At 48.6% G+C, this 26,785-nt stretch overlaps 1 protein-coding gene across 6 annotated transcripts in view; it reads right to left on the bottom strand.

The window, feature by feature from the left end:
* Positions 1–26,785, bottom strand: part of KIRREL3 (kirre like nephrin family adhesion molecule 3) — an 839,191-nt gene that overhangs the window by 177,586 nt on the left and 634,820 nt on the right. For all 6 annotated transcript variants that reach the window (XM_090027372.1, XM_090027369.1, XM_090027368.1 and 3 more), the window contains 2 exons: positions 23,022–23,172; positions 4,569–4,674 (listed from right to left, as the gene is read on the bottom strand). In XM_090027372.1, coding sequence (XP_089883498.1) covers positions 4,569–4,674; positions 23,022–23,172 — 257 coding nt within the window. The remainder of the gene's footprint in view (positions 1–4,568; positions 4,675–23,021; positions 23,173–26,785) is intronic.

A 26,785-nucleotide genomic window follows, 5' to 3' on the forward strand; every position in this document is an offset into this window, starting at 1 on the left:
CTACCATGCTCCCTCCCCCCCCCGCCCTGCCCAACCAGCAGGTCAGTCTGGGGGATGGGGCAGATCAAGGACCACACAGTGAGGGAGGGAGTGGAGCAGGGGTGAGTGGCACCCTGGCTGGGCCAGGCTGGGGAAAGGTCAGAGTCCAGGTGGCTTGTCCAGGTGCATGGACCCGGTGAAGGCCCAGGGGCATAGGTGGAGGAAGAAAAAATTATTTGGGGAGGCTGAGCCCCCCCAAATGAGGCACAGGACAGAGCAGCGAGTGGCTTGTCAGGGGGGCAGCTGGCGCATACTCCAGGAGGGCATGGGGGTGTGTACCCCCTGGTCTGCATGGGGGAAGGAGGGCTGCAGCTGCAGCCTGGGGTCAGGGCTAAGCTGGCCTTGTTCCAGCAGGGGTGGCGCTGGGCTGGGCTGGGCTGGGCTGGGCTGCTCTTGGGGCTAGCGGCGGTGGCACTGGGAGGAAGGTCAGGGAGGGGGCTACAGTGAATTTTGGAGTAGCTGCAGCCCCCACCCACCCTGTACCCCCGCTCCCAACACCACTGCCACCCGCCCTGAGTGCAGCCTGGCCCAGTGTCCCACACCAGGAAGAGCCTGACTTAGCCCCGGCCCCTGACCCCAGCTGCAGCTTGCCTTCCCCCATGCCGATCCGGGGGCACATGCCCACTATGCCTCCCTCCCCACCCCTGCTGCAGCCACCAGAAGCCTGCAGGTGCGTTGCCTTGTGGCCCTACTGCTGCCTCATGTTTGGGTGGGCTGAACCCTGTTAGCCCACTCCTTCTGCCATCTATGCTTGGGGGGCACATGCCCCCCCAATCTATGTGCAGGGTGAAGCAGCTGCTGCTGTGCACTGGGCTTTGCATTCTGAGTGGCTGCAGGGGGGCTCAGGACGCAAAGCCCAGTATGCAGCAGCAGCTGCCTCACCCTGAACACAGACCAGGGGGCACGTGCCCCTTGGGCCTCCACTGGGGTACATGCAGCAGCAGGAGCCCTACTGCATGACTCTCCCCTGACCCAGCCTGGCCTGGGCCCCACTCACCTAGTGGCAGGGGGCATGGAGAGGGATCATCCCACTCACCTGGCCCGGTCCTGGCAGCAGGGGGCACAGTTTAGCCCAGCCACATGCGTCTTGCCACTCCCGGACTGTGTCCTGGCCACTCCCCATGTACGTCCTGCTGCTCCTGACTGCAGAGCCTCTGACAGTCGATATCAGTCTTGGGGGGCTCAGCCAGTCAATCGACCAGTCCATCGCGATCATCTGGTTGGTGACCACTGATACACCGATATAGAGGATTTTCCAAAGACGTTGATAGTAACATTCCAAGGTTTTCAGGTGTTGCAGATATAGTTTCATAGTTTCTAGGGTCGGAAGGGACCTGAGCAGATCATCTAGTCCGACCCCCTGCCATGGCAGGAAAGAGTACAGGGGTCAAACGACCCTAGCAAGATGTTCATCTAACCTCCTCTTAAACACCTCCAGGGTAGGAGCCTGCACCACTTCTCTTGGAAGCTGGTTCCAGACCCTAGCCGCCCTGACAGTGAAGTCGCACCTCCTGATATCTAACCTAAACCTTCCCTCTGTCAGCTTGTGACCGTTATTCCTGGTCACTCCTGGCGGTGCTCGGGAGAACAGGGACTCCCCCAATGCCTGCTGATCCCCCCTGACTAGTTTATAACAGGCCACAAGATCCCCCCTCAGCCTTCTCTTGTGGAGGCTGAACAGGTTCAGGTCCCGTAGCCTCTCCTCATATGTCCAGGTTTCACACTCAAACAGCAGGGTAGGGATGACAACACCCTGGTAGACAAGCTGTTTGGTTTGGGTCCTGATATCATGATTACTGAAGACATGATTTCAGAGATGTCCTAAGTTAAGACTGGCAGATTTATTCAGTGGGGAAATTCATCCTTTATGTTTACTTTTTTGGGCATTGTGACTACCCAGGTAGGGAAAATGCTCAACATTCTCCAAGGACTCTCTTCTAATTGTAATATGTGGGGAAGCGGCTGGTTGGCTTGGGGTAGGCTGGTAATGTATCTTGGTTTTCATGAAGCTGAAAGTGAATCCAAGCATTTCATATGCTTCATGGATGCAGCCTCTTCCTCTGTTGCTCCAGTGTCCTGGCCAGGAAACTGCAAGACAGATCCTGCAGGCTACCATGCCTGCCATACTGGCCACTGTCCCAAGAGCTCCAACTGGGGAAAGCCATTGTTTGTGAGCAGCAGGGGAGTACAAAGGACATCTCTGCACCACCTCTGCGCTGTACCCAGAAGCTCACTTTGAGGCACACTGCATCTACTTGTTCCCACTCAGTGCTTTCCAAATCCCAGGAATGAGGCAATGTAACCACCTTAGAGTGGCTCTAAGCAAATCCGAGACTGAGGACCTTGGAGCGGAGCCAGGCACATGCTCAGTGCCACTCCAGTGTGACTACATGGGCTCAACTGAGAGTGTTAGCATGCACACAACAGGCAGGTTCACAGCCTGCCAGGGACCAGGTAGACATGCCTGAAGAAATCACAGGGTCCTGCACTGGAATAGCTTCAGCTGGGAATCTGATCTGGCTGAGGTTACATGGAAATCAAACCCAAAGTCCTAAATATGACCTCCTTGGAGGGGGAATAGCTGAGCTCAGTTTTCCTGGGCTGGGTTAGAGAAGCTCATGCAGAGACTGGTGATAATTAATGAAGTCCACCGTTCCTCAGAGTCTCTAGCTCCAGGATCAGAGCTCCATTCTTCTCGTCTCTGCTCACAGCCCCAGGTGGGGTCCTGCTACCAAAAGCATCTGCCCTGAGAAGATGGTGCAGAGGCCTCTTTCCTTTCTTACATACTACAAGCAGCAATGAAACAATAAAAGATCTCACTAATACTGAATGTTTACATAGTGCACAGCATATGGAAAGACCACAGGCCCAATGCGTCCATCTCATGTCATGCATGAGGAGCCGGGGGTGGGGGAAAGTGTAGACAGGGGACAAACAGACTTGAGATGAAATAACCCAGAAGAGCTGGGTAAGAACTCTGAGCCTGCTGACACCCCCAGCACTGCTCCACATGATACCTCTCAACCCCTTTGACATTTAGGATCCAGCACCAGTAGGATTCAGCATCCTCACCTCCTGCGGGTAAATGGGCCTTTTTCAGCTCTGTTGTTTCAGGCTGCTTGCAGACTCAGGCAGACTCTGCATACCAATTTCACATACAGACTCATAAGGGCTTGAAGACTTAGAGGGGCAGGTTTAAAAGCAAAATGTTTAGATCCTGGGGCAAAAGACACCTCTCACCCACTCTTGGACCATATGACCCTTGATTTTACAAGCATTAATTAACTACCCAATACAGGCCCTTTGGGAGGAAGGGAGGATCTGTATTCCACAGATGGAAAAACTGACAAACAGTCAGATTAACTGACTTGCCCAAGGCCAATTTCAAATTTAAGACCAGAATTCATGTGTTCCCAGTCCTTTTTCACCTCTGACCTCTACGCCATAGGCAATGCATAGGTGGAAGGGAGGCACAGGGGGCATGTGCCCCTCCCCTCCCCCTGATTTCTGCACCAATGGAGGGGCATAGGGCAAATTTCTGCACTGACAGCAGGGCATAGGGCTGCAACCTGGCTGGAGCCAGGACCTGGCAGCTGTGCAAGCGGCAGTGGTAGCATGATGTTGTGCTCCCCCACTGCCAACACTTACACATAGTTTATGATCTACACGAAAAGGCCCTCAACCTTTTCTGTATTGTGACCTACCACCTACAACCTTCCTTTGTGTAGCCTCATGATCAGGCCAAGATCTTCCTCCCCAACTTAGGGCAATGCTGCAGTGAGGATCCCCTGACAGCTACCCTGGAATCAAGCCCTAAAAATCCATGCTCTAGGCCATACGGTCTTCTCCTGATCTGGAGTCTCTGCTGAGTGCCTGAGGTTTGCTCTGCGCTGATCCGATTAAGTGGGCTGAGAGGCGGGTGCCAGGCGCGTGATCGTTAGGAGATACACAGAGATGCTAATGAAGTTGTATCTTTCAAAATGTAAAAGATTATGCAAAAAAATATAATAAACCAAACTTCCCCATAATAGAGCATTCATTCGGTGCCTATGTTTTGCTAGTTGCATCCCCAAACAGATGGTTCCGCTAGCTCAGTGCCAGGACTGTAATCCTCTTGAAAGTGCCAGTGAACCTCTGACTGAGGAGATGCTGTATGCAACAAAATGCACCAGCCGGCCCGATGGAGAGACAATGGAAGCCTATTAGCAACAACATCAGAGACGCAAGGGATTGCTGCTGGAGTGTCAAACAGCGCTGGCCCATTGCTGGGCAGTGCAGCTCTGCCAGGAGGGGGAGCCCGTGTTGGTCTGGTGCATTTCAGTAGACAATGGTGGTAGCTCTCTGCTCCAGCTAGAGCTTTGCCTGGCCATCCCAGATAGGGCTCATCACAGCTGGGAGGGGAGACCAGAACCTGTTTCCAGAGCTAGTGCTGGCCTGTAGCCAGCCAGGGACCTGTTCAAAGAGAAGCAGCACTCCAGGAGGGGGCTTTGTTGCCCACAAAGAACAGCTGACAACCGAGGCAGTCTTACCTGTACTGGGTTACTGCAGGATTGGCCTTTGCAGAGCAGTGAAACTTCACCGTGTTGTCCTCCAGGACAGGCTGGGGCTCTACTGAGAGGTTCACGAGAGGTGGGTCTGCAGAGAGACAGTGAAAACCCATGAGTGTTCACACAGGTAAGTGTAGGCTACTGCAGCGTCACACAGCTGCCCTATCACTTGCACAGCCAGGCTGTCTACTGTGTATGCTAATTGGCAGGTAGGTAAGCAATGCGATGGCTTTACCCTTTAGTGCCAGAAGCCCAGAATTCCCAAAACAAAAATTTAGTGAAGGCATGTGGTTTTTTGGGCTTGAGACCCAAGAGTTGGAGCCCTGTTTCTGCCTTTCCTGATGGACCTGCTGCATGACCTTGGTCAGGTCACTTTGCTTCACTGTGATACTGTTCCCAACACAGACAGTGGCTTTGAGCCCATGGTACTTCCTTTGCTCCAGGAAGCAGAGGACCTAGTAACCTCTACGAAGTCTCAGGCCTGCTGTTGGGTGGTCAGCCCGGTATGTGCCTCTGAGAAGGACACTGCCTTTGGAAGAGCAATGGGGCAATGACAGTGCTCCATGTGGAGCAAGCACCAGCCATCTGGAGGCCTTCCAACACCTGCTGTGTCACCTGCTGATCTAAGGTAAAGCAGTGCAAGAGCAATGGGAGGGCTCACTTGCAGCACTTGGTTAGATCTCATGCACACTCTGTTTCCTTCAGTGTGCCATGGGGAGCTCCATTGTGCTCGGGGTTGTGCAAACCTGCTCCAGACACGGTTCTTCCACCAATAAGACAAAGAGGGGAAACAAAACCATGAAGATGGAAAGTGGCTTATTCACAGTGCAAGTGTCCTAAGTCCCCAGCTGCTGTTTTTGGCACTGGATGACACTTCAGCCCTGATCTCGGCTCTGGCACCTTCATCAGCTGCTGCTCTGGAGCTGGGTTTCTCTTCCCAGCTCCAGAGGCTGAGACTGCGCATCAGGAATCGTGCCAAAAAGAGCAGCTTGTACTGTTCACGCACACTGTAACATCCAGCCATTTCCTTCTTCTCCCACCCTGCCACTGTGGAAAGCAGCTGTTAGCAAAAGAGCCTGAGATAGTTGTACCTCTTAAATACCTGCACTCAGACCATCACCCACCAATCTGTCTATTCATGGCAGCTGTGAATGGCGAGTAAGTCACCATGGTTGTGGTCTCCCTGTGAGGTGCGCTACAAGTCACTGGATCATTCAGGCAGCCACAGTTCAGCTTAGACCCATGGATTTTTCTCTTTCCTCCCATATTTCCACTTGCTTTCTCCCTGCCTTCTTTGTTTTCCTGTCCACAATCTGTGCTAAAACCAGGCAGAGGCAGTAGCAGAGGGGCTGAGTGCCAATACTTGGGAGGTTAGAAAATCAGGGATTGTCTCTGCTGGAAACAATACAAGCTAAAGGGCTGAAAGATGTGGAAGAAACGGGAAGTACACAGCTCTGCACAAAATAGTGATCACATATTTTAGGGGCTGGGGGGAAAGGAAAACTCTTTAGGCACACATACACTCAGTGATGGTATGCATCATCTTCATAGAGATGGCTCACACACACAAATGCATCAGAACTCACAAAGACTTGCACAAATACCAGATGCACTGCACCCAGGGTATACCAGACACATGCACACACGCACACACGTATTAGTACCTCCCTCTCCTATACAGACACACAATGTGAATATAAATGCAGAAGCTCAACACGCAAGCACACAGACACACACAATGCCTACATACACTGTGCACAGACATGCACATACTCAGACACACACACACAAAGCGAGAAGCTGGATTCTGCAGAGGGTGATGAGAGAGGCTTGCTCTTCTCCGAGCCACAAAGCTCTGGTTTATGTATGATGACTTCCTGACCCACTAAGCACTCCCAACTCTCGGTGCCCTTGGGAGCTGCCTCAAGAAGACGATGTCAATTCCTTCTTGGATTTGTGCTCTGCAGTGAGAGAACCTGTAGTCAGGCTGCACTCCAGAAGGCACAGAGTATCTCTATGGCCCTGCTGTTCATGTATTACCCCCTCACTGTCCTCTGTTCTCCTGTAGCCTGCCCTGCAAGTGTCTGGGAGCTTTAACTACAGTTGTGGATGCCCAAGACCCCTGTGAATTGAGCAACAGGTCTGTTTGAGCCATGTGTGTGTGTGTGTGTGTGGGGGGGGGGCATTTCCAAATGAAACTTTCAGCAGCTTCATGGGTTGTGACACAATGCTCCTCACTGTCAATGGAAGCAGTGTGCTTAATGCAGTATACTGGGAATGATTCAAGGGTATGATGGGATACTCTTTAAATTGCTTTCCTTTCTACAGGGAATGAAAGTACCCTGTTCTTCCAACAACCTCAAAGTATGGCAGGGCTCCCTTCAGAAGACATCATTGGTTTTGGTCAGGGAGGGAGACCAGGGCACACTGGTTCTCGGTGACAGCTGTGCTCACAGCTCTCTGTTACCATCAGGACAACCTGCTGCAACCTCCATTGCCAGGACTGCAAGCTTTGAACCTTGAAGACCTCTCTTTATCTGTAGAAAGGTGGGAGCATACGCCAAGGTATCCTCCCTTCCAGCACAGGTGGAGGTAGAGGGTGCTCTCAGCCCCCTGGCTTGGCTCACCGCAGTCTGGTGGTTAGGGGACATTGCTGACCCACGGGGAGAAGAAGGTTCAAGCCCCCTTTAGCCAAAGGGATGAGGGACCTGGGTCTCCTACTCCACAGACCAGTGTCCAAACCACTAGGCTAAGAGGTGAGAGGGCCTTCCTCCCCCCCTCACTATTTTCTCCAGCTACAGTTTCAGATACTTGCATGGTGTTACACATTTTTCCAGGCAGTATATAGCATTGCACCAAGACGTACATGACTAGAGTGGATCCCTTTTGAGTAGGCTCAGAAGGATAAGTTGTAGCACATCAGGGTCCCAGGGGTAGCCACGACACTCCCTGGTGGATCCCTGACGATGCTCCGCTCTGCCCCTAGGGTGCCTTGCCTTCTCGCCTGCTACACCTTGATGGAATACTAGTAATAAGAGGGGGGTTGCCCACAGCCCGGGGCCTCTCTAATCCCATGCCCCTCACTGGGTATTTCTAGTTAACTGTGCCCTGCTGGGCATGTGAAGCCTTAAAGGCTCCAATCTTACCCTACAGCACACCCCAAGCCTCATCGGTATCAATGCAGTACTAGCCAAATGCCCGGGCTAGGCGGGGCTCTTTGCAGGGATGACCCAGGGTGGGGGTGCCAGGGGCTCCATCCCCTCCAGCCCGTCAGTGCAGCCAAGGCTGGCCTTGCTCCAGCTCCCAGCTCCGGCCTGCCCTGGGCGTTGTGGGGCTGGATCCATTGCAGGGCTGGGGGGCAGTGGTTTCGTGGGGGCCACGAGCTCTGGGCAACAACCTTGGGCATGGGGAAAGGGCGGCCACACAGGTGCGTCCAGCCCCGCTCCTCTCCCCTCCCCGCAGATCCATGTCTGCCTGGCCCTTGTCTGCCTGCCTCCCCTCCCCTCTCCTCTCTGGCGGCTGTTCTGGGGGGCATCAGGGCTGGGTGGGTGCCGCCACTGTGATCACAGGCAGGGAGGCAGGGGGCGTGTGTTCCCTGCCACCAAACTTCCCTGGCAGCAGGGCAAACTTGGGTCCCCGCAGTCCAGGTGGGCAGCCAATTGCCGCCTCCCTCTCCCGCTTTTCCTGAGCTGCCCCGCCAGGGGTGGGAAAGTGGCTGAGGGAGCTGCTGTGGGGAGGCTGGAGGAGGCTGTTAAATTGCGATTCCCAATGGACTTATTTCTAATTATTTATTTCTGATATGCGGAGGTGGGGTGGGGGAGCCCCTGCATGGGAGGCTGCAAGAAGAGGTGGTGTGGCAGAGGGGCTCCTGTTTTAACTCAGCCGGGCCCGCCTTCACCCGCTTGGCCAGCACAGCAGGTTGGTGCATGCGCAGCTGGGCAAAAGTGTTATGGACAGACAGATTAAGGCTTTTATTATATTACAGTTGTTCACTTGCTGGGGCTTTGGCCTCCACCCTTTTATTCTCTCTCAGCCTTTTATCCTGGGCCTGCTGTGTTGAACCTGGCCTTGAGGCACTAGATCTGGTCTAGCCCTTCCAGGCGCCAGGTCCCTGGCCCCTGTCTGGCTGTGGCCTCAGTCGCTGCGTGCTCCAGGCTCCACAGTCACTTGAGCCTGCCCCTGGCAGGGCTTAAGGTGACTACATGCTCCCCTGGGCACTAATGGGACCTCCATACGCCACCTGTACAATCCCACTCTAAACCACCTGTTTAGTTATAATATAAACCTAAGACTGGGCCTTAACATAAACATAAAGGGAGAGCAGCCCTCTGCCTTTTAAGAGGGAAAACTTTCCCTCACCGCTTAGCTAGGATAGCCCCCAGCCCCGGGGTACATCCTAGTGAGCTCCTCGAGCCTCATCGGGGATCCACAGGCAGCACCACAGCCCCTTCAGGAGCCCTGCTACCAGAAGCCCTTCACCCTGGGGCAGCCAGCCCCAGGGCCCTGCCCCTTTCCTGTCTGCAGACTCCCTGGGCTGCCTGGAGGTGCCCGCCAGTTGGCCTAATTGTCCTGCTGCACCTGCCTGGCCTGCAGTGCCCCCTTGGTAGCCTGTTTCTTCCTTAAAGGAACACAAAGCCCCTGTCTCTCTGTTACGTTCGTCTAGTCGTGCAGAGGGAAATAGGATCTGAAGTTAGCATAAGGGGTCCTCGTCCATCTACCTGTCGAATGCTAAGTAGGACTTAGACACCTAACGATGCAACAGAAAGTGACCCTTGTTCTCTAGCAGCTTCCTGGCTGTGACCAAGTGGCCAAACAGCTGATGGACCGTAACAACTGCTGGCCACAGCTGACCTGAGCCAGGTTTGTTCTGGGAGTGGGTGCTCTTCTACCTATCAGGCATTCACTCTGAGGCCCTCCCCAGAGGATGAAGGGTAACACTGGCCCAGGATAGCAAAATGAAGTCCCACAGTAATCAAGGATCATCATGACTTCAAGTACAAGGGCCATTTCTGTGGTCTGATCTTCTTGTCTTCCATACTACAAACATGAATCCACATGTGTGTGCATGTGAGGAAACCTGCAGGAGGGCTGCAGATCTCATGGGAAATGAATGAGAGAAACTACGATTTTTATCTCTGGTCCAAATCAGGTCATATTCAAATCACAAAAAAGGAGAAAACAACTCAAAAGCAGTGGTCAGTGCTTCAGTGTGTAGATCAGTCTGACTCCATTAGTGGCAAGGAAACTGCAGATTCAATAATTGGCTGAGGATCTGGGGCCAGATTGTCATCTAAATTATATGCTTGGGTGTTTGTGGATACATAGCCAGTGAAGGTGCTGTCTATCAATCTGTCTGTCTGTCCATCCATCCTTCCAAGACAACACCTTTTCTGGTGTATGCTTCTCCCCCTGGGGGGAAGATACACAAACAAATACGTGACAGGTGTTAGTCACAGTTGCTTAATGCCCTCCAATGATGACCACAGTATAAGAACAGAAAAATTAATCTCCCTATTCATTATATGGGTTTGCTCTTATAATGGTGTCATCTTGCATACCTAAAGGATCTAAAAACTCCTTCCAAGCCAGGCACTCCCCCACTGCATGGGCCCTGATAATGTTCCCACACTGAGTGGGAGTTTTTTCAATCTACCAGGCTTTAATGCGTGCACATGCTTAGGCATAATATTTCACATCAGAATAATAAAGGGAGACTCTGATTCCCATTTAAGGAAATAATTTTTTTGTTTTGAAATGTTTCCATTTAATATCACACTGTGTAATGATGATTTTTTTTTGTGCATCTGTTAACTTGAAAGTGGCATTTATGCTCTTTCATCAGTCTAATCATTGCTGCCAAGTCCATATTGGTGTCACAGGCCTTTCGGCTTTTGAGAAGGGTGCTCTTTTTCTTTTTTTCCTTTTACATGATAAGCATCTAAAATACTCAGTGCCAACTACAATTTGGAGGAGACCGAAAGAAAAGAGAAAACGAGGAAGAAAGGCAGAAGGAAGGTTCAAAAGGGACTGGATATATATACAGACATCAAGAATATCCATAGTTACCACTATTAATGAGAACAAATTTTGGAAGGGAAAATGAATCTCCTCTTTAGTTTTAAGCTGATCTCAGACTTTTAGAGAGCAGAACGAGACCTTATAAGAAAGATAGATTATCCTATGTCTGTTATTCTTAGGTTCTGAGACCTTCCTTAAAATATCTGGTATTGATCAGTAGTAGAAGACACTGGACTAGATCCGTCTGGTTCATTCCATCTGATTCAGTTTAACAAATCCTATGTTCATATGCCGTTTAGTTAAAAAAAAAAATGTAGAGCGTGACTGTCAATAAGTTGAGGAAGTCAAGATTATGCCTGACTAGACTTTATATAACTACCTAGTTCTCTCTCGCTCTCATTCTGTGATATTCCCAGACAGTGTCTGCCCCATATTGAGGACATGGGATCTGCTACTTGTAGACCCCATGAAAAGAGCTCTCTTTAAGGTCATGTGCTGGAAGCCTGACTTGTGGTATGCAAGCTTGTGCAGTGATTTTGTCTGCAAAATTGGATACGGTATCCTGCTACAAAAGCTTCATTTTGAAATCCAAAAGAAGCACCTGTTTCTGACTCAAATACCCGCAGGAGTAGGTTCAAGACTTGAAGGCACTTTGCGAAGAGAGTGTTCACAAAGGACAGGTCAGGACACAGGGCTACAGTATGACCAGGAAGGCATTTACTGTGCATGTTTCGTAGACTTCTCTGGGGCAGAAATTGGTCTTTTCCAAAGCCAACTTTTTGTGCCAGGATTACGGGTGAGTCATGTGACAGAATCAACATAGATGCCTTATTCTCTATTACTGGCTTGCTTTCTCATAAGACCTCAAGCCACACACATTTTGACAACAGAGCTTCTCTTAGGCTGTCCTTTAGAAACCTGCTGACAGGAGGCCCTGTGTACTCGTGTTCATATGGGGCAATACGAGTGATGCTGCCAAAAGAGGAGACCACGTTTGGTCTTGCAGTACGGTGGGTGGCAATGGCAGCTGAGGTTCTACAAGCTTGGACAGGGGCTTAGAGAGAAAGGGACGAGTTTTGCATTTCCACTGGATGGGAGATAGGCAGTAGAGTCTGTCTCACTACAACTCCTGAAGTGGACTGCTGCTCGTTAACGCTAATCAGATGAGCAGGCAGAGCTGGGGCTCCTGTATAGTGTGGGGTCTGTCCCTAATGAAGTTTCAGATTTCCAGGAGGTGGGAGCAGAGCCTAGATGCTCAGCGCTTTCCTGCTCATCATCTGACTGACAATCATTTATGCATGAGACACCTGCCTCCTTTGCAAAGGCAAATGAAAAGCAAACCCTGTCGACGGGACCCGAATGGGGCTGATTCATGCCATGTGCTATGCAGAGGACATCCATGTGGATCTTGATTAGTGCTGCCATTTGGAAAGGTACCTCTCAGACCCTCTGCTGAGCATGACTGCACGCCGCATGGACACTTAATGAGAACATTTTGGATTTTTATCTGTGAAACAAACTGGGCCCAATCTGAGTCACAGAGAATGAGATAAGTGGAAAGCATGGGCCAAATCCTGAGCAGATGGCTCTGTATGAGTCTGCTTGTGTCAAGGAAGCTATAATGATTTACACCAAGGGAAGACCTGGCTCTTGCAGATTTCCCCCTGAACTGTGCATGTCTGAGAGTGCTGTGCTGATGAAAGGTGCTATTTTCATTGCCCTGGACATTGCACTATGTTTATTCACAAGATATATGGCTGTACTAAAGGCAGCAGAAATTTAGCCATGGAGTTTACTGGAGCCAGGTTTTCATTTGTCAGAACTGAGCTCATGCTTTCATGCAGGACATGGTATCAGGGTGGGGTAGGAGGGAACGTTAGCTGATGCTGCACCTCTCTGCGCTCACCCTCCTAGGATCTAGCGCCTTCTGCAGCCACGGGTTCATTGGACAGGACAACGTATTGGTCCTGTTAAATCAGTATGGCCTTGTGCACCCGGCAACTGTAAAATGGTCCCTTATAAAGAACTGGAGAAAGCCTGTTTTATTCTCCACATACCATAAACAGTCTTCTCCCCCGTCTGCCCCACTCCTGCATAGACGCTGAGTTATGGGCGGTTCTAATTTGAACAATAACCCAAGCACACATCTCTCATGACCAAGACTGTCTATGTGAACTGCACAACAGAACAGATGGCAATGCGACTGATTTCAAGGCTTGGTATCCCACCATTGACGCTTTCTGGCAATGTCAGCAAATACAAGACAGATGCTCCCCAGCGTGGCTCCCCCATTAGAAATTTGAAGATGAAGAATGGGATGTCTCGCAGCACTCACGGCACTGCTTCCTCAGTTCATCTCCTTTAAATGAAGGCAGGCCCTACAAGGAGAGGTGACGGGACCTGAACCTGTTCAGCCTCCACAAGAGAAGGCTGAGGGGGGACCTAGTGGCCTGTTACAGACTAGTCCGAGGGGACCAGCAGGCACTGGGGGAGTCCCTGTTCCCCCGAGCACCGCCAGGAGTGACCAGGAATAACGGTCACAAGCTGGCAGAGGATAGATTAAGGCTAGACATGAGGAGGCGCTACTTCACGGTCAGGGCGGCTAGCGTCTGGAACCAACTTCCAAGAGAAGTGGTGCTGGCTCCTACCCTGGGGGTCTTGAAGAGGAGGCTGGATGAACACCTTGCTGGGGTCGTTTGACCCCGATACTCTTTCCTGCCAAGGCAGGGGGTCGGACTAGATGATCTGCTCAGGTCCCTTCTGACGCTACCAAGTATGAAACTATGAAATCCAGCTTTTTCAGTGATGGAAAGGTTAACAGCCTTGGAAGACATCAGCCTCCATGTATTCCTATTGCACGGGCACATTTCTCTATCACCCACCTGCCCTGCCTCTCACTGTGAACTGGAAAGAAACCCCCCCTAGGTTACAACAGGGGCTTTATGCATTCTCAGGCTGGAGAGGACTATTCTGACCATCTTTGCTTGAGTTTCTGTGCAACAACTAGGACACAGAACATTGTCCTGCGTTCCTCAGGCAATACGCATTCTTCACAGACTGCCCCGTGCAGACATCTGTCCTCCTCTCATGGTGGGCTGAGCCGTACGGCGTCATTTGTGACTTATTAGCTCTGGCCGTAAGCTCATGCTTTTAGAACCAGAAGGCACAGATGGGCACGGTGTTACAAGAATAACAGGCGCCAATGTCATCCAAACCACAGAGTGGTCACCCAGTGACTCTCCTCTTCTGCAGAGGAGATGGCTGTTACCTCCTCTGTGTGGAAGAGCAGAGAAGAGGCTGGTGCTAAAGTAAGGGTGAGCCTGAGGAGCAGTGGATGGGATGGTGACAGTCCATCTGCAGTTACAGGAATGATAGCCCTCAGTGCCCTGCAGGGTGGGAGCAAGTAACCTAGATACTACTATAGCCTCCTCTTCCCCTGCAGTGGTTCCTTAGGAGGCACTAATGAGAAATAGCTGACCTGAGTTCACCTCAATAGGAAGGCAGGGGGCCTGCCACGCGACCCATACCAAAGAAATGCATGAGTTGTCCCCTGGGAGTGACCTTAGCTGGTCTCTAAGAGGAGTGAAGAGAAGTGCCAGCAGCTGTCAACAGCACTAGGCTCCGAAAGACAGAAGGGAGAAGTAGTAAGCAACAGCAATCTGGACAGTGAGGCTGGATACTGCAATCCCTTCTCCTTCACCATGTTCCCACCTCATTAGGCCGTGTGATATTTACACAGCCAGAACCCGGCTTTGTTGAAAGTGAAGCCACCTGCCTTTTGGATGGGAAATTATGACGGGAAATTATAGGTATTTTCAATTTACCCTAATCTCATTTTAAAATGTGCAATTCAAATTACAATAAAGATGGGCGCAGTTGGGAATATAAATGAGACACACTAACATAACAGCCCAGAGATATATAGCATGCTTCTAATTCATTTGCAGGCATCCTGACACTTCCCATTGTTATACAACAACGGCTAATCACCTTCCTTTGTTAAGTATGAATCACACTTCTTTTTAGTAGCTTCCCCATTGTTTGATGGTTTAGTAGCTGTGCCTAGGATTTACAGAGGAGTCTCTTTGTATTAAAATGAGCAGCGCTCCCTCCTGCACTTAAAAATGTTGATAAAAAAGCAAGAAGGAAATGAATTAAAGTCTTTGATCTTTCCTTTCACAAGTGAAATTGTGCTTGCTAGTACTTCAGTAAGGCTTCTGCGACTCCCCACCAGAAACCAAGATGCTGGGGATATTTTTTTAAGAAGAAATTTGCATAAATGATAACTCATCATGCTGTAAATCCACTTGGCTACAATAATAATTCCTGCCTGGGTTCTTGTAATTAATTTGCATTATTGAATCAGTTTGCTTCAGCCTGCAGCCAATGGGGAGGAGGGTACACATGCACGACACATGCGCATGCACGCGCGCGCACACACACATACACACACACTTCTTATCTGTCTGGTATTCATTAGAATGATCAGAATCAAGACTACCACCTGGGCCCTGATTAAGCAAGATCGGTATCTCTCTTTAAACATCCGAGTACCTCCATTAGCATCAATGACTTAAAATTAGGCTTATGCTAAAGTACTTTTGAGAATTGGGGCCATGATCTCCATTTACCTCATTCCAGTTTGGCAGGGAGAATCCAAACTATCAAATTCAAGGCATGCTTGGAATTGGGGCTAAGGGAAATAATCTCTCTCCTGCTTCCACATAAACAACAACTACAGCCTGAGCAAAACACGGGGCAGATTCATATACCCTTTTTCACATCAAGTAGTACTTTGCAAGGAGTTATGAAGCTGACCAAGTAAGAGAGACGAGCTGAGGCCCTCTGCAGTGCCATTCAAGTAGCTCTACACTACTCATAGCAAAAGCTCAGAGTGCGATCTTCCTTCCCTACGCAGGGATGCCAGCTGCTGAGGAAGTGAGTGCATGGACACTATTGACCATGTCTGTGTTTGTGGATGTGAGAGGGCAGGGGGGATGGAAACTTCCTGTTGAGTAATAGGAGGGAACCTGTGCTGGACTCCCCTACTTTAGTCTGAAAAGAAGATAATCCCATCCTGAGTCACTATGGACACGCAACAGAGTACAATATAGCTCCCACTCCATCCAAAGGCTCATATGAGCACCTTAGTCTGCTTGGGATGGGGTCTCTCATATTCAGGGTGCCCCCTGACAGCACCGTCTGGAAGAACCCCAGCATTAACACCTGCACCGAGTGGAGCTGATAGAAGAGCAACAAGCCAGGACCACTTTTTGCAAGGTCTCCTGACTGTCTTTGGGAAGAAGCCGCTATGATGAATAGGAGACACTCAGTATCTACTTCCTCTGTTGAAACATCCTTTACGGACCAAGTCCATAGGGGTACACTCACAGCAGAATGGGGATAATTACAAGACAAAGGGGTTGTGAAGGTGAATACACTAATGCCCATAAAATACTTGGGGAATTTCTGCACAAAAAGCACCCAATATTAATTGTAAGGGCTGACCAAGGCATAGGGAATCATGCCTAGTGGTTCAGACTAGGACCAGAATCAGAGGTTTACCAGAGCATAAATGGCCAAAGTCAAAGCCAGGTACCCATCCAGGCTTCCAGATGTTAAGCCAATGTCATAGTCAGGGCAGGCAGCTGATCAAGACAGAAACAAGTGTAAAACACATCTACAACAGCAACCCCAACAACACTAATGCTGGGACAAGTCCTGCAGAAATTCGGAGGTTTTTATAGCCCTCCAATCAGGAGCTTGTGGCCCCCATTGGTCCATACAGGTCATCCGACCCCCCCACTGAGGACCTCATGGGAAGGCGCTGGCTGAGCTGGGCCAGGTGCTCGGCCCCCATAGACTGGTGGTGCCAGAGCTTTGGCTTTTTACCTGCAAAGTATAAGAGGTCCAGGGGCAAACCCCACAGGCCCTAACAGCTATGGCCACTTTGGGGCCCACCATCACCAGCTCTCACTTCCATGCCAACCTGCCCCAGCCAAAGATGGTTCAGCAGTTAGGATGATAAGTCAGGAAGGAGTAGAACCAGGGCTATTTCCTTGACTTACTCTCTATGAATACAGATGTCTGAATTTGGTCCAGATCTGAAAGGCATTTTGGTACATAGCTCCTACTGATAAGGGTAGGAACCTGGGCCCTAGTTTTGGCCTTGATTTACAAATCTTTGGCCTTGTTTTGCAAATACACATAGCCTCCTAATCCTACCTTTGTTGAAAGCAGAGAGGATTAGGTGCCTAAAGAGGAGTTGGGCACTTAAATATCTCTGTGGGGTTGGCCTTTGCGCCTCATTTTCCCAGTGGAAACTATAAAATGTGGTTGGCACCAGTGCCCTACCTTACATTGGTTGTGGGGATAAACATATTGGGAGGTCTTAAAATATTATGGCACGCTGAGGCTATATGACAACCTCAGTTAGAGTGTTCTCACCCCAAACTGGGTGTCACTGATCCCCTACTCTCATCCTTTTCCTTCCACTGCCTGTTCTTTTGCCTAAGAAAGAATAAAAAGTAAAACCCTTTAGGCCCATAAAGAAAGGTGTTAAAATGAGCAGCCACACGTGAGAAAGCTTTGGGTTTGGATAAGCAATAACTCTGCTAGTCTCCCTTACAGGATGTGAATTTCCATACAGCCACTAGTCTCTGGCAATATAAATAGTTTATGGCATATCAAACTATTAAACATGATTTTAATCCCACTTGTGATGTTCAGCGCATAACTCACTGGAGGCCAGCTTTGATGTGGCTGGTGAAACGGAAATCACATTGAACAGATGTTCCAGCTGGAGTCACTTAACGTTTCCATTACAAACTCTGGGTTGGTTTTTTTTTTAAAGGGGGCATATGACTCAGCTATTTTACTGCAGTTCATGGTTAAACTCATACCAATCCTGAGCCCTGATGAGATTTCTTGAAGGCAAACCCTCCGCTCCAGCAAATGAAATAAGATATTTTTCCCTTCCAATTTTAGACAGGGAGAGATGAGGAGGAACCCTCCCCCCAACTTTTTTACTGTGAAGAATTTTTAGGATGTTTTTTAACTGGAAAAGAAAATAACTTTTTTGCTGAGTGAGTATTTGGGTGGTGGATTCATGGGATGGCCTCCTTCACTGCGGTGATTATTTGGAAAAACTGGGTCTGTTGGTCTGGGCAGTGACTTCTGTGCAGCTGCATTGAAACTGATACTGGGCACGGTACACGTAGGGCAGGCTGGACTATTCAGAGCCCATGCCAAATCCCTTGGGCTACATAAAGGTCATGGCAGGTCTGGGTGTGAGCAGGGAAGAAAAGAGGATGCTTGCACATGCTCTCCACGGCCTTCACTGGCCATGGTATCAAGGAGTAGCCAGCATCAGGGATGGGGCACAGGAGGTACAGAGCTTTGGATATGCAACAAAATACACTTGCTGGTCAAACTACTGCGCTGCTGTGGAGGGTGGAGGGCTGTGCAGAGCAGGGAGAGATTTGTGGCCCGCCACACTGGCACCTAGCTCTCATCAGCTTTATGAGGGCCTGGCTTTGCTGAAGCTGCAACCCCTGATGATCCCTCCCCTGCCTGCAGAACTGCTCAGCACTCTCACACCTCACTGGCTTTCGTGGCATCACCGCAGATATTGCAAAAAGGGGCAGCACTATACTATTGTACCCACTCGGGCCTGCCACTGCCCAGGTTCCTGCCTCCACCCTGGGACTGTTTACATTTGAGTGCTGTCCATCTCAAAAAGTATTTCAAAGGAGTTTTCTTCCCGTCTGTGGTTACTATTAAATTAATCCTGCTAGCCTTGGATATAAGGGCAAAGTTTTACGCTGAGGTTTCCTGAGGTCTTAGCCTCACGTCTATGGGGTCCACTCCCTCTGCCTCCTGTCTAGTAGATGACATGTGCAAACTCTCCATCTCTTAAAATGGTTCTTCTTTCTGCTTTCTCCATGGCTCTTGTCATGTAACAACATGTGGAGCCATGGTGTGATGTTGGGAGTGGGCAGGAGCTGGATTTTCCATTGAACAAGACATCCCAAGATTTATAATTTTTTCTTGTTCTAAAATAAACCATCCCCAATAAATCCGGTATTTTCCCATTTAATGAGGTCCTGGGAGCAAAACATCCAAGCCCTTCTCAATTAAAAAAAAATCTAATATAAAATAATAAATATTGAAATCAAAAGGCATTTCAAAATGGGAAACTGAAATGTTCCATTCTGAAAAGGTCAAAATATAACATTTCAACCTTCTCAGAGCACTCCTGTCCATTTTTTCCTCATATAAAACTCCATCACAATTGACATACTGAGGCAAAACATTTTTCTTCTGACAAACTGGCATTGCCAAAAGAAAAATGTTCATCAGGAAATCCCTGCCCATCACTGCTGCTTTTGCACAGTGCTGTGCAGAAATCAGGGCAACCAGGCAATACCTACAGTCTCCCAGTGGAGCCCACATGAGAAGCAGAGCTACGGCTGTATGAGCAGCATGCAATGGGGACATTTTCTGACATAAAGGTGCTTAAGTCTGTCCCTTTACATTTTTCTAGGGTTAAAAAAGATCCTCTGTAAGCCAGAAGGATTTATCTAGACTCCTGGAATATTTTGTCCCTCACTGGGGGCGAGATGCTCACCTCTGCATTAAGGGGCCACGAAAGTCCAATATCTGTTGGAGGAAAGACTCCTCTGGTGCAGGTACTATAAAACACTCGATAAGGCTGTCCTCCAAGGAACCCCTTGCATGGCCGGCCGTGCTGAAAGCAGGGCTGAGGGAGGGAAAGGTGGGCTGTAGAAGGATTCTGGGCAGTGCAAGGATGACAGGGCTGTCTGGGCAGGTCACTGGAAGGTACATAGGCTCCCAGGACTGTCTTTATTTTGGAAAGCTGGCTCCCTTTCCAGCCCCCAGAGCAGCCCAGGATCTGGAGAGTGCAAAGACGACTTTAAGTCACCTTGGCCCCTTGGTTCCAGAGCTGCAGGTTCTGATAAGGACACCGCACAGACCCTCACCCAGGATGGCAGCGAATGGAGCAAGGGCTTGCTTGCAGCTCGTCTCAGGCTGAAGAATGCAGCAGGACCATCATGCATGATACACGCCAATGCCCACAGCATCAGATAGCACGAGTCTAATCTCTCAAGTGGCTGCATGCTCTGATCCTGGTGTCATCACAGTCAATGGGCTGCTTACCTATGAAAGTGCTTTTCTGCATCAGGGCCAGCGTGACAGTGCAGCATGGGCTCAGACTCGGGTGGGACAGGCTGACTAGCTCCTGCTTCTCAGCGGCACTAAGCTTCCTCCTCCCCCGCCAGTGCAAAGAATCCTTAAGGAAGGTGAAATTAGACTTGTGGAAAGGGCTCTTTACGCTGTCCATGGGGTGTAAGTGAGCTGCTCTGTAACTGGGAATAAGGCCCAGCCTGTTATCTTCAAATGAAGAGCTGTGTCTTTGGGATCCCTCATCATCCTTCTCTTTAGTGCAGCTTCTCTCCAAGCCCGATTTTAGCTGTTGAGCCCCAGGCATTTGGGTTTGCTGAAGCAGCTCCAAGAAAGCCTTCTCTACATTCCCTTGTTCCTGAAGTGGGGGTTGTGAATGCTCTCTACTACCTCCTCGCTCCAAAAAGGGCACCATCTCTTTTGCTCAAGCTGCCGGGGCGGGGAAAAGAAGATCACCATCTGGCAGAGACCTGGAAAATTTCAGCTTAGAGATAAAAGGCTGATGACTGAAACCTGAGCTATTGTTGGAAGTAGAGCCTCATACGTTCATCCCCCATCGGGTGAAAGTTGCCCCCTAAGGAAGTCCTGCTCCTCAGGTTAGGCCTCATGCTGATTGTCTGCACTCACTCCATCTCAATACAGAATCCTGTGCAGAGCCCCATGCACCATGCAACCAGCCCTGTACTGTCAGGCTTGACTCCATGCTGTCATGCTTCATCCTGTGTCTCCACTTCTGCTAGTGCAAAGCAGCTGTGTGGAGCACTACCTTCCTGTTTGGGCAGCATTTCATACCTGCTTTGTGCATGAGCTGCCAGGACATGGGCCATGTGAGCATGTGGACAGAAGATGAGATACAGGCAGATGGGTGGAGGGATGGCAGTGACAACACAGACTCTGCTACACCTGAGAGGACAGTGGTGACTGTGGCGACCCAGCTGTGATTGCAGGAGCCTGGTCACTTGCCCCTAGCAGTCAGGGGCCCAGAGGTAATTCCACATGGGAACAGGCACAGCTGAGTTTGGCTACACCCTCTTCTCCTGCTCAGGCCATGAGGACAGCAGGGATTAGATTGGTTATGCTGCCTTCCCCAGCTGCATAATAGTAGAGATGTCCCCTCCAAAGGGGTAGTTATTGCAGGGTGATCTGTGGGTGATTCATGATCGATGCAGAATGAATTTAGCTGATCAGAAAATCCATCCCTCATGCTGCAAGGCAGTGCAGACTTAGGCTCTGTGTGTGATGCCTGAGACATGCACAGACCCTGGATCCCGGTCTCCTTTTAGGGGTAAATTCAGCCCAGTACAGGCTGATTAATATATCATGGTATTATTATATCCCTCCATCATCCATCCAGCACTGGTAAATTGATATCCTCATTACAGCCTATTAAGAACAACACTCTTTTAATAGCTGGATGGGATATTATTATTATTACTTTCACAGCATGGTGTATTTAATGGCTCAGAGTAGAAATTGGTCTTCTTTATTGGGTCTTTCTCCTTTGAAACAGACTCCACCAATGATTCAGCGATTCAGCTCACGTTGTCTTCCTGGTACTGTACAGTGCAGTATAATGATGTCTCTTGCTTTGTGTTGTTCTGTGTGTGTGTGTGTGTGTATGTCCGTAGCTGTTGTAACTGTTTGCCGGCTGTGAAATAACCCGTGCCATTATCTCATTTTATCTTGCTGGTTCTGTCAGGACACACTACAGAGAGACCTGGGAGCCTGTTAATCCTCTGGCAGAAAAGCTGGAAGTCTTAAATGCAGAATTTTATGCTGTGCTCAAGTTTGCTCAGCCAGTCTTAATTGGACTCAGGAAAGCAGCTGGCATGCTAATATTTAACACCCTGCAATTGCAAATTGTTGGTAAATACAGCTGCAGGAATTGTGTGCGCAGATGAAGTGGGGCTGGAGAAGGGGCAGGAGAGGCCCTATGGCAACAGATATTGAAAAGGAACAAGTGTGGGATTCAAGATGTATCTCAATTTCCAGGGAAGGAAAGTTTTGCTTAGTGGCTCTCTGGGAAAGTCTAGGCAGCCTTGTTCTCTTAAGGCACCTGGAAAACTTGAGCTCTAAACAGACTGTGTTAAACTGGACTGTCACCGGGAGCCTGAATGCAAGAACTAATAAGTCTACAAAAGTTCTGTATTGTGGGTTAGGTCATGTGCTGGCAGGGAATATCACACCTCCCTTTAAAACATTTTCCTGAGCCCTGAAATTTTCTCCCTAACTAACAGAATCTCAACAGCAGGTGATGACAAATCTGATGCTGCTTTGAAGTCCCTTTAAACTCAGACACAGAGCTCTAGGTAGCTGATTCAAATCCTGCCCATACTGTGCTACATAAGAATGAACTGGTTTGTAAGGGGGTGGCCTCAGACAAGCCCTTGCTTGGTAGACACCATCCTAACAGGCCGGCTTGGTACCAGCATACCATTGGTGGCCAATGATAGCCAAATGCTGCCATAAGAGGACTGGTTAAGCACAGGCATGCGGATATCTAAGCACCCCCGCAATCACCTGCCAGTATGGAAGAGATGTTGAATCTGAGAAGGTACAACAGAAGGCTTGGTTTGGCTCCTCCTGTATGCCACAACACAAAGCACCCTCACAGTCTGTATCAAACTAGGATGTTTGTTACAAAAAACAGAAAGCCTCAAAACTCCAGTGTCCTGCAGGAGAGACCAGTGGCCCCATCCATGCCTTGAGCTAGTGAAGTGGCAGGGGATTTGTTAGGTGAAATACACCCAGAAGAGCCTAGGAAATGGACCACGCTCCACATTAAATAGGCAGGCAAAACATCTCCAGTGGTCCCTGCCTATTTGCCAGGGGGCAAAATTTCTTCCTGGCTCCAAAGCTGGTGGTTTGAATAAGTCCAGGAACATTCCCAGCCTTGGTTGAGTCAAGTCACACTGGCCACATCTACAGGAGATGCTGACTGCAAAGTAGCCCAAGACTACTGCGCAGTAGTGTCACGTGGCAGCAACCATGACGAGACGTTACTGCACAGCCAGCGTCACAGAAACACTATTCTTTGGTGCTGCTGAGCAATAACTCAGATTACTGCATGGTCATTTAGTACTTATTTGTACAAGTACTAAAAGACAGCGCAGGAATGACTGTGCAGTCAGCATCTTGTGTGGACGTGGCCACTGAGTGGATATTCGCGTGCCACTGCAATGTTAATAGTAGGCAGAGATCACATTTACTCACGCTGTATGTCGATGGTGACAGAGGTCTCTTTTCCAGTAGGAATGGCCTTGTTAGTGGCGCGACAGACAATGCTTTCTCCAGTCTCAATGTCAGATGGCGCAATAAAGAGCGTGCTCACAATGCTTTCTCTTTTGCCATCACGGAGGAGAGTCTGTGGGGGGGAAGAAGTAGGGATGGAAGAAAGTAAGAGTCAATTAACACTCCTTGAAAGAGGCATTCTCTTCCATACTATTTACTAATCATGCTTACTACAGTTGTGCCTAGGGATCCACCAAAATAGTGGTTTTGTACTAGACTGTACAAACACAGAGGCAATCAGTCCAAGCCCTCACGAGCTTGCAAACGCAATAATAGCCTATCGAACTGCACTTCTCATGGTTCACAAAGTAGCCGTGTGGGAGTTAGATGCAAATTCCAGTGAATTTCAGTGGGATTTGGCTACTTGACTCTTATCTGCTTCTCTAAAACTCTGCTGTGCTGCGCACCTGAGGATCTCAATTCTGTGGAGATTGATTTCACTCGCCAACCCAAGAAGGGGGTGCTGGTGTTTTCCTGTGAGCAGGCCATGAGAGGGCTAGCAGGGAATCAAGCACTGTCTTGTTTTTTGCACCTTGTGCTGCCTTTTACACCTGTGGAAAATGAGTGTGAAAAGCTGCCATGCTGATATAGTTGCATTCCTCATCTGCTCTGCATAGAAGCCAGCAATAACACAAGGATAAGACACATCTCAGTGCTATGAGGAGTAACAAGATTCCCCCCAAAATTTGCAGCACCTGGGAGACTGGGAAGAAGCATAAAGTCACCCATTCTTGCCATGCATTTCCCTGTTTGCTCAGAGTGAAGGTGAGGAGGAATATTTGTGGTTTGCTGCTTATAGCAGAGAACTGAGCAGAGAAGCCAAATCCACCGTGGGCATGAAATCACTTGTCAGAATCAGGCCTGAAGTCTCCCGGCTTCTGCTTCTGGGTTTCCCAGTGACTCACTTTGTAACCTTTGGAGAATTAGCCCTTTGTGAACCCACCTCTTGAACTCTCCATGGGGGATTGAGCTGCCCTGCAGTAACTACCTCACCAGACATAATGAGAATTAATATTTGTGTTAATTAATTATTATTATTGAGTTTGCTTTCATTCTGCACATTTACTTTAGGTCAATCAGACAGGGAGTGCATGCTAATGAGAGGGAATATTAAAGATATCACTGAGGAGCAGTATAAAGAGTTCTGCAAGGGCTAATGTGAAAGGATGGGGTTGAGGCCACCAGCTTCCACGGCATGACAGCACCATGTCCCAGAGCTACCATATGTCTAGGACTTGCCTTGCCAAAGGTTGTCAAATGCTAGCTGTGCAGACGTTTGCACCAGTGTATGATAGGTGTTAATTGTAACCACTCAGATTTGTTAGTGTTTCACACCCACTGTGCACTGGTGCAAATGCTGACATGATCTGCAGGTCAGTGAAGAATCAAAGTGTTCAGTTTAGCTTTTTGTCCTAGAATACCAAGTGCAGGGCAGCAGCTATGGTGTTATTTGCCCTCTGATTCATAGTTCAATAGATCATGAAGCCAGACGGGAGTACTGTGATCATGCACTCTGACCTCTGGCATAATGCAGGCCATTATGAAGTAATTCATAAGAAGTAATTCTTATTTGAACCAGAGCCAGGAAAACATCCACTCTTGATTTTATCATTGCTAGCAGTGGAGAATCTACCCCAACCCTTGGCCTTGGGCATCTAATAGTTAAATGCCCTAAAATTTGTCCCTAATTTCTTGTCTGAATTTGCCTAGTTTTACCCAGTGATTGGATTTTGGTCTCCTTGACTGAAGATCCAAGTTGGGGCTTACAAATCATGATCAAATCATATCTCAACCTTTTTGTTGATAATGGAACATCCTTTGTGAATGGTAGACACCAGAAGTGGACAGAGTATTTCAGGTCATTGACAAAACATGAGTGCAGGATCAAAAACTGGTCCATCACTAGAATCACACGTATGTGGTCATAATACCCTATTTACAATGTCAATTAATGCATTTAATGTCTGGCAGGTTAATTTTGTATCTTTCTGTTTTCCTTAATCAAAATATCATGTAGTCCCAAGTCAAATACCTTAAAAAATTGTAAATATATTACACCAAGAGTATTATCTTATGAACTGAACTTGTAGTGTTAATTAAAAGATCTGTAGTGCAGCCTAATACTAATGAATAACCACCACCTAGAACACCCCAAAGGACACCTGAGGCCACAAGAAGAGCAAATGAGCCTGGATGGGGGTGTACTTTGTATGTAATTAGAGCTTGATGAGATATTAATATCCATGTTGGTGATTTAAGAGTTGTGGAAAACAAATCAGTTCAAAACTTTCCAACAAATCATAATCTGACAACAATTTCATTTTGGGTTGATCAAGAGACTTTGTTTAGATTTCAGGTTTTTAACCACGTAAGAATGTTTAAAAATCAAATGAAAAGATATTTCAAAATGGAAAGGTGCTTCAAGCTGAAAAAACAAAACGCCTCATGTTGAAAATGTTACAACTGGCCACATCAAACTTTCCAGAATGCATTTTGGAATTGTTTTAAATAGAAAGGCAACAAACTCAGTTCCTATTCTCAAATGTTTTACTGCTGATGCATGTGTATTTTTAATTGAAAAAAGTTTTGGGAAAAAATGTTTACTGCTTGGATGCTGATGATTCTCGCCTCAAAAAGCCCAATGCTGTCATTACACAAAGGAAGGAATTTATGAAAGGGACTTGTGTTTTTGAGTAAAAATCTTCTGCAAGGCAGGGCAGATTTATGCCCCTCCAGTAGCTCTGCAAACCCAACAACAGCACAAGTCAGACCTGTTCTGCTGGGCTTCTGACTCCAAGAACTGGGGCTTACACAGAAGATGGAACATGAATTCTCATGAGAGCTGTGATTAAATTAAGATAATTGAAGACACTGCCCTGTTCCTACTGGCCCTGAGTAGTATGAAACCATCCTTTCTGAATGCACTGTGGATGGGACAAAGCCTCCTCCTCTGAGACCTTTCCACATCACCTACTTAAGATGCACAGGAAGTCTCAGCATCTCATTTGGGATGGATCTGCAGTCTGTATGCAGTGTGAGTGCTTGGCTTTGGAATTAATACAAACACAAACACAGATATTAAAAAAAAGAGATTGTTATTCTTCCTCTCCAACAGCTATTGGCTGGTTGGAAATGGAGAGGGCTTAACCCTTGATTCCCCAGGGAAAGGACCAACCTAGCTCACAGAAGACAGAAGGGTTTGGAGAGATTGGAGTTAGCAACAAAAGATTACATGTGAATGGCCTAGATTTTAATTAATTTCACCCGAACTGGTATAGGGAGAGGTCAGTCTTTTTCAGTTTTAATTAGTGCTGTCTGTTGCACTGCATGCTGGGAGATGAGGGCATGCAAGGGTAGTTTGACTTCATATTTCTATCCTCCACATGGCTTGTTGCAATACAGAGACCGTGTTCACGCTAATAGGGGAGGTGATATTGCAGGGGCTGGGAGAGCAGGGTGTGAAAAGGGAACGTGGGTGGTGGATTTGTTCTTGCCAAAACAGACTTGCTCCTGGCAGGTAGGGCATTTAAACTCACCCACAGTGTTCAGCAACACATTGGCTAAGAACCTGCTGATAGCAGGAGACATGAAATGTCTTTGAGCTTGGGCGCAATCAAAGCAGGAATTAACTGCAGAGCAGACAGTGACAAGGGAAAGGGCATGTGGCCTATGAAAACTGGATCTGG

The sequence above is a fragment of the Crocodylus siamensis genome, chromosome 14, assembly GCF_052110815.1.
Source record: "Crocodylus siamensis isolate JL-2025a chromosome 14, ASM5211081v1, whole genome shotgun sequence".
NCBI classification, from domain to species: Eukaryota; Metazoa; Chordata; order Crocodylia; family Crocodylidae; genus Crocodylus; species Crocodylus siamensis.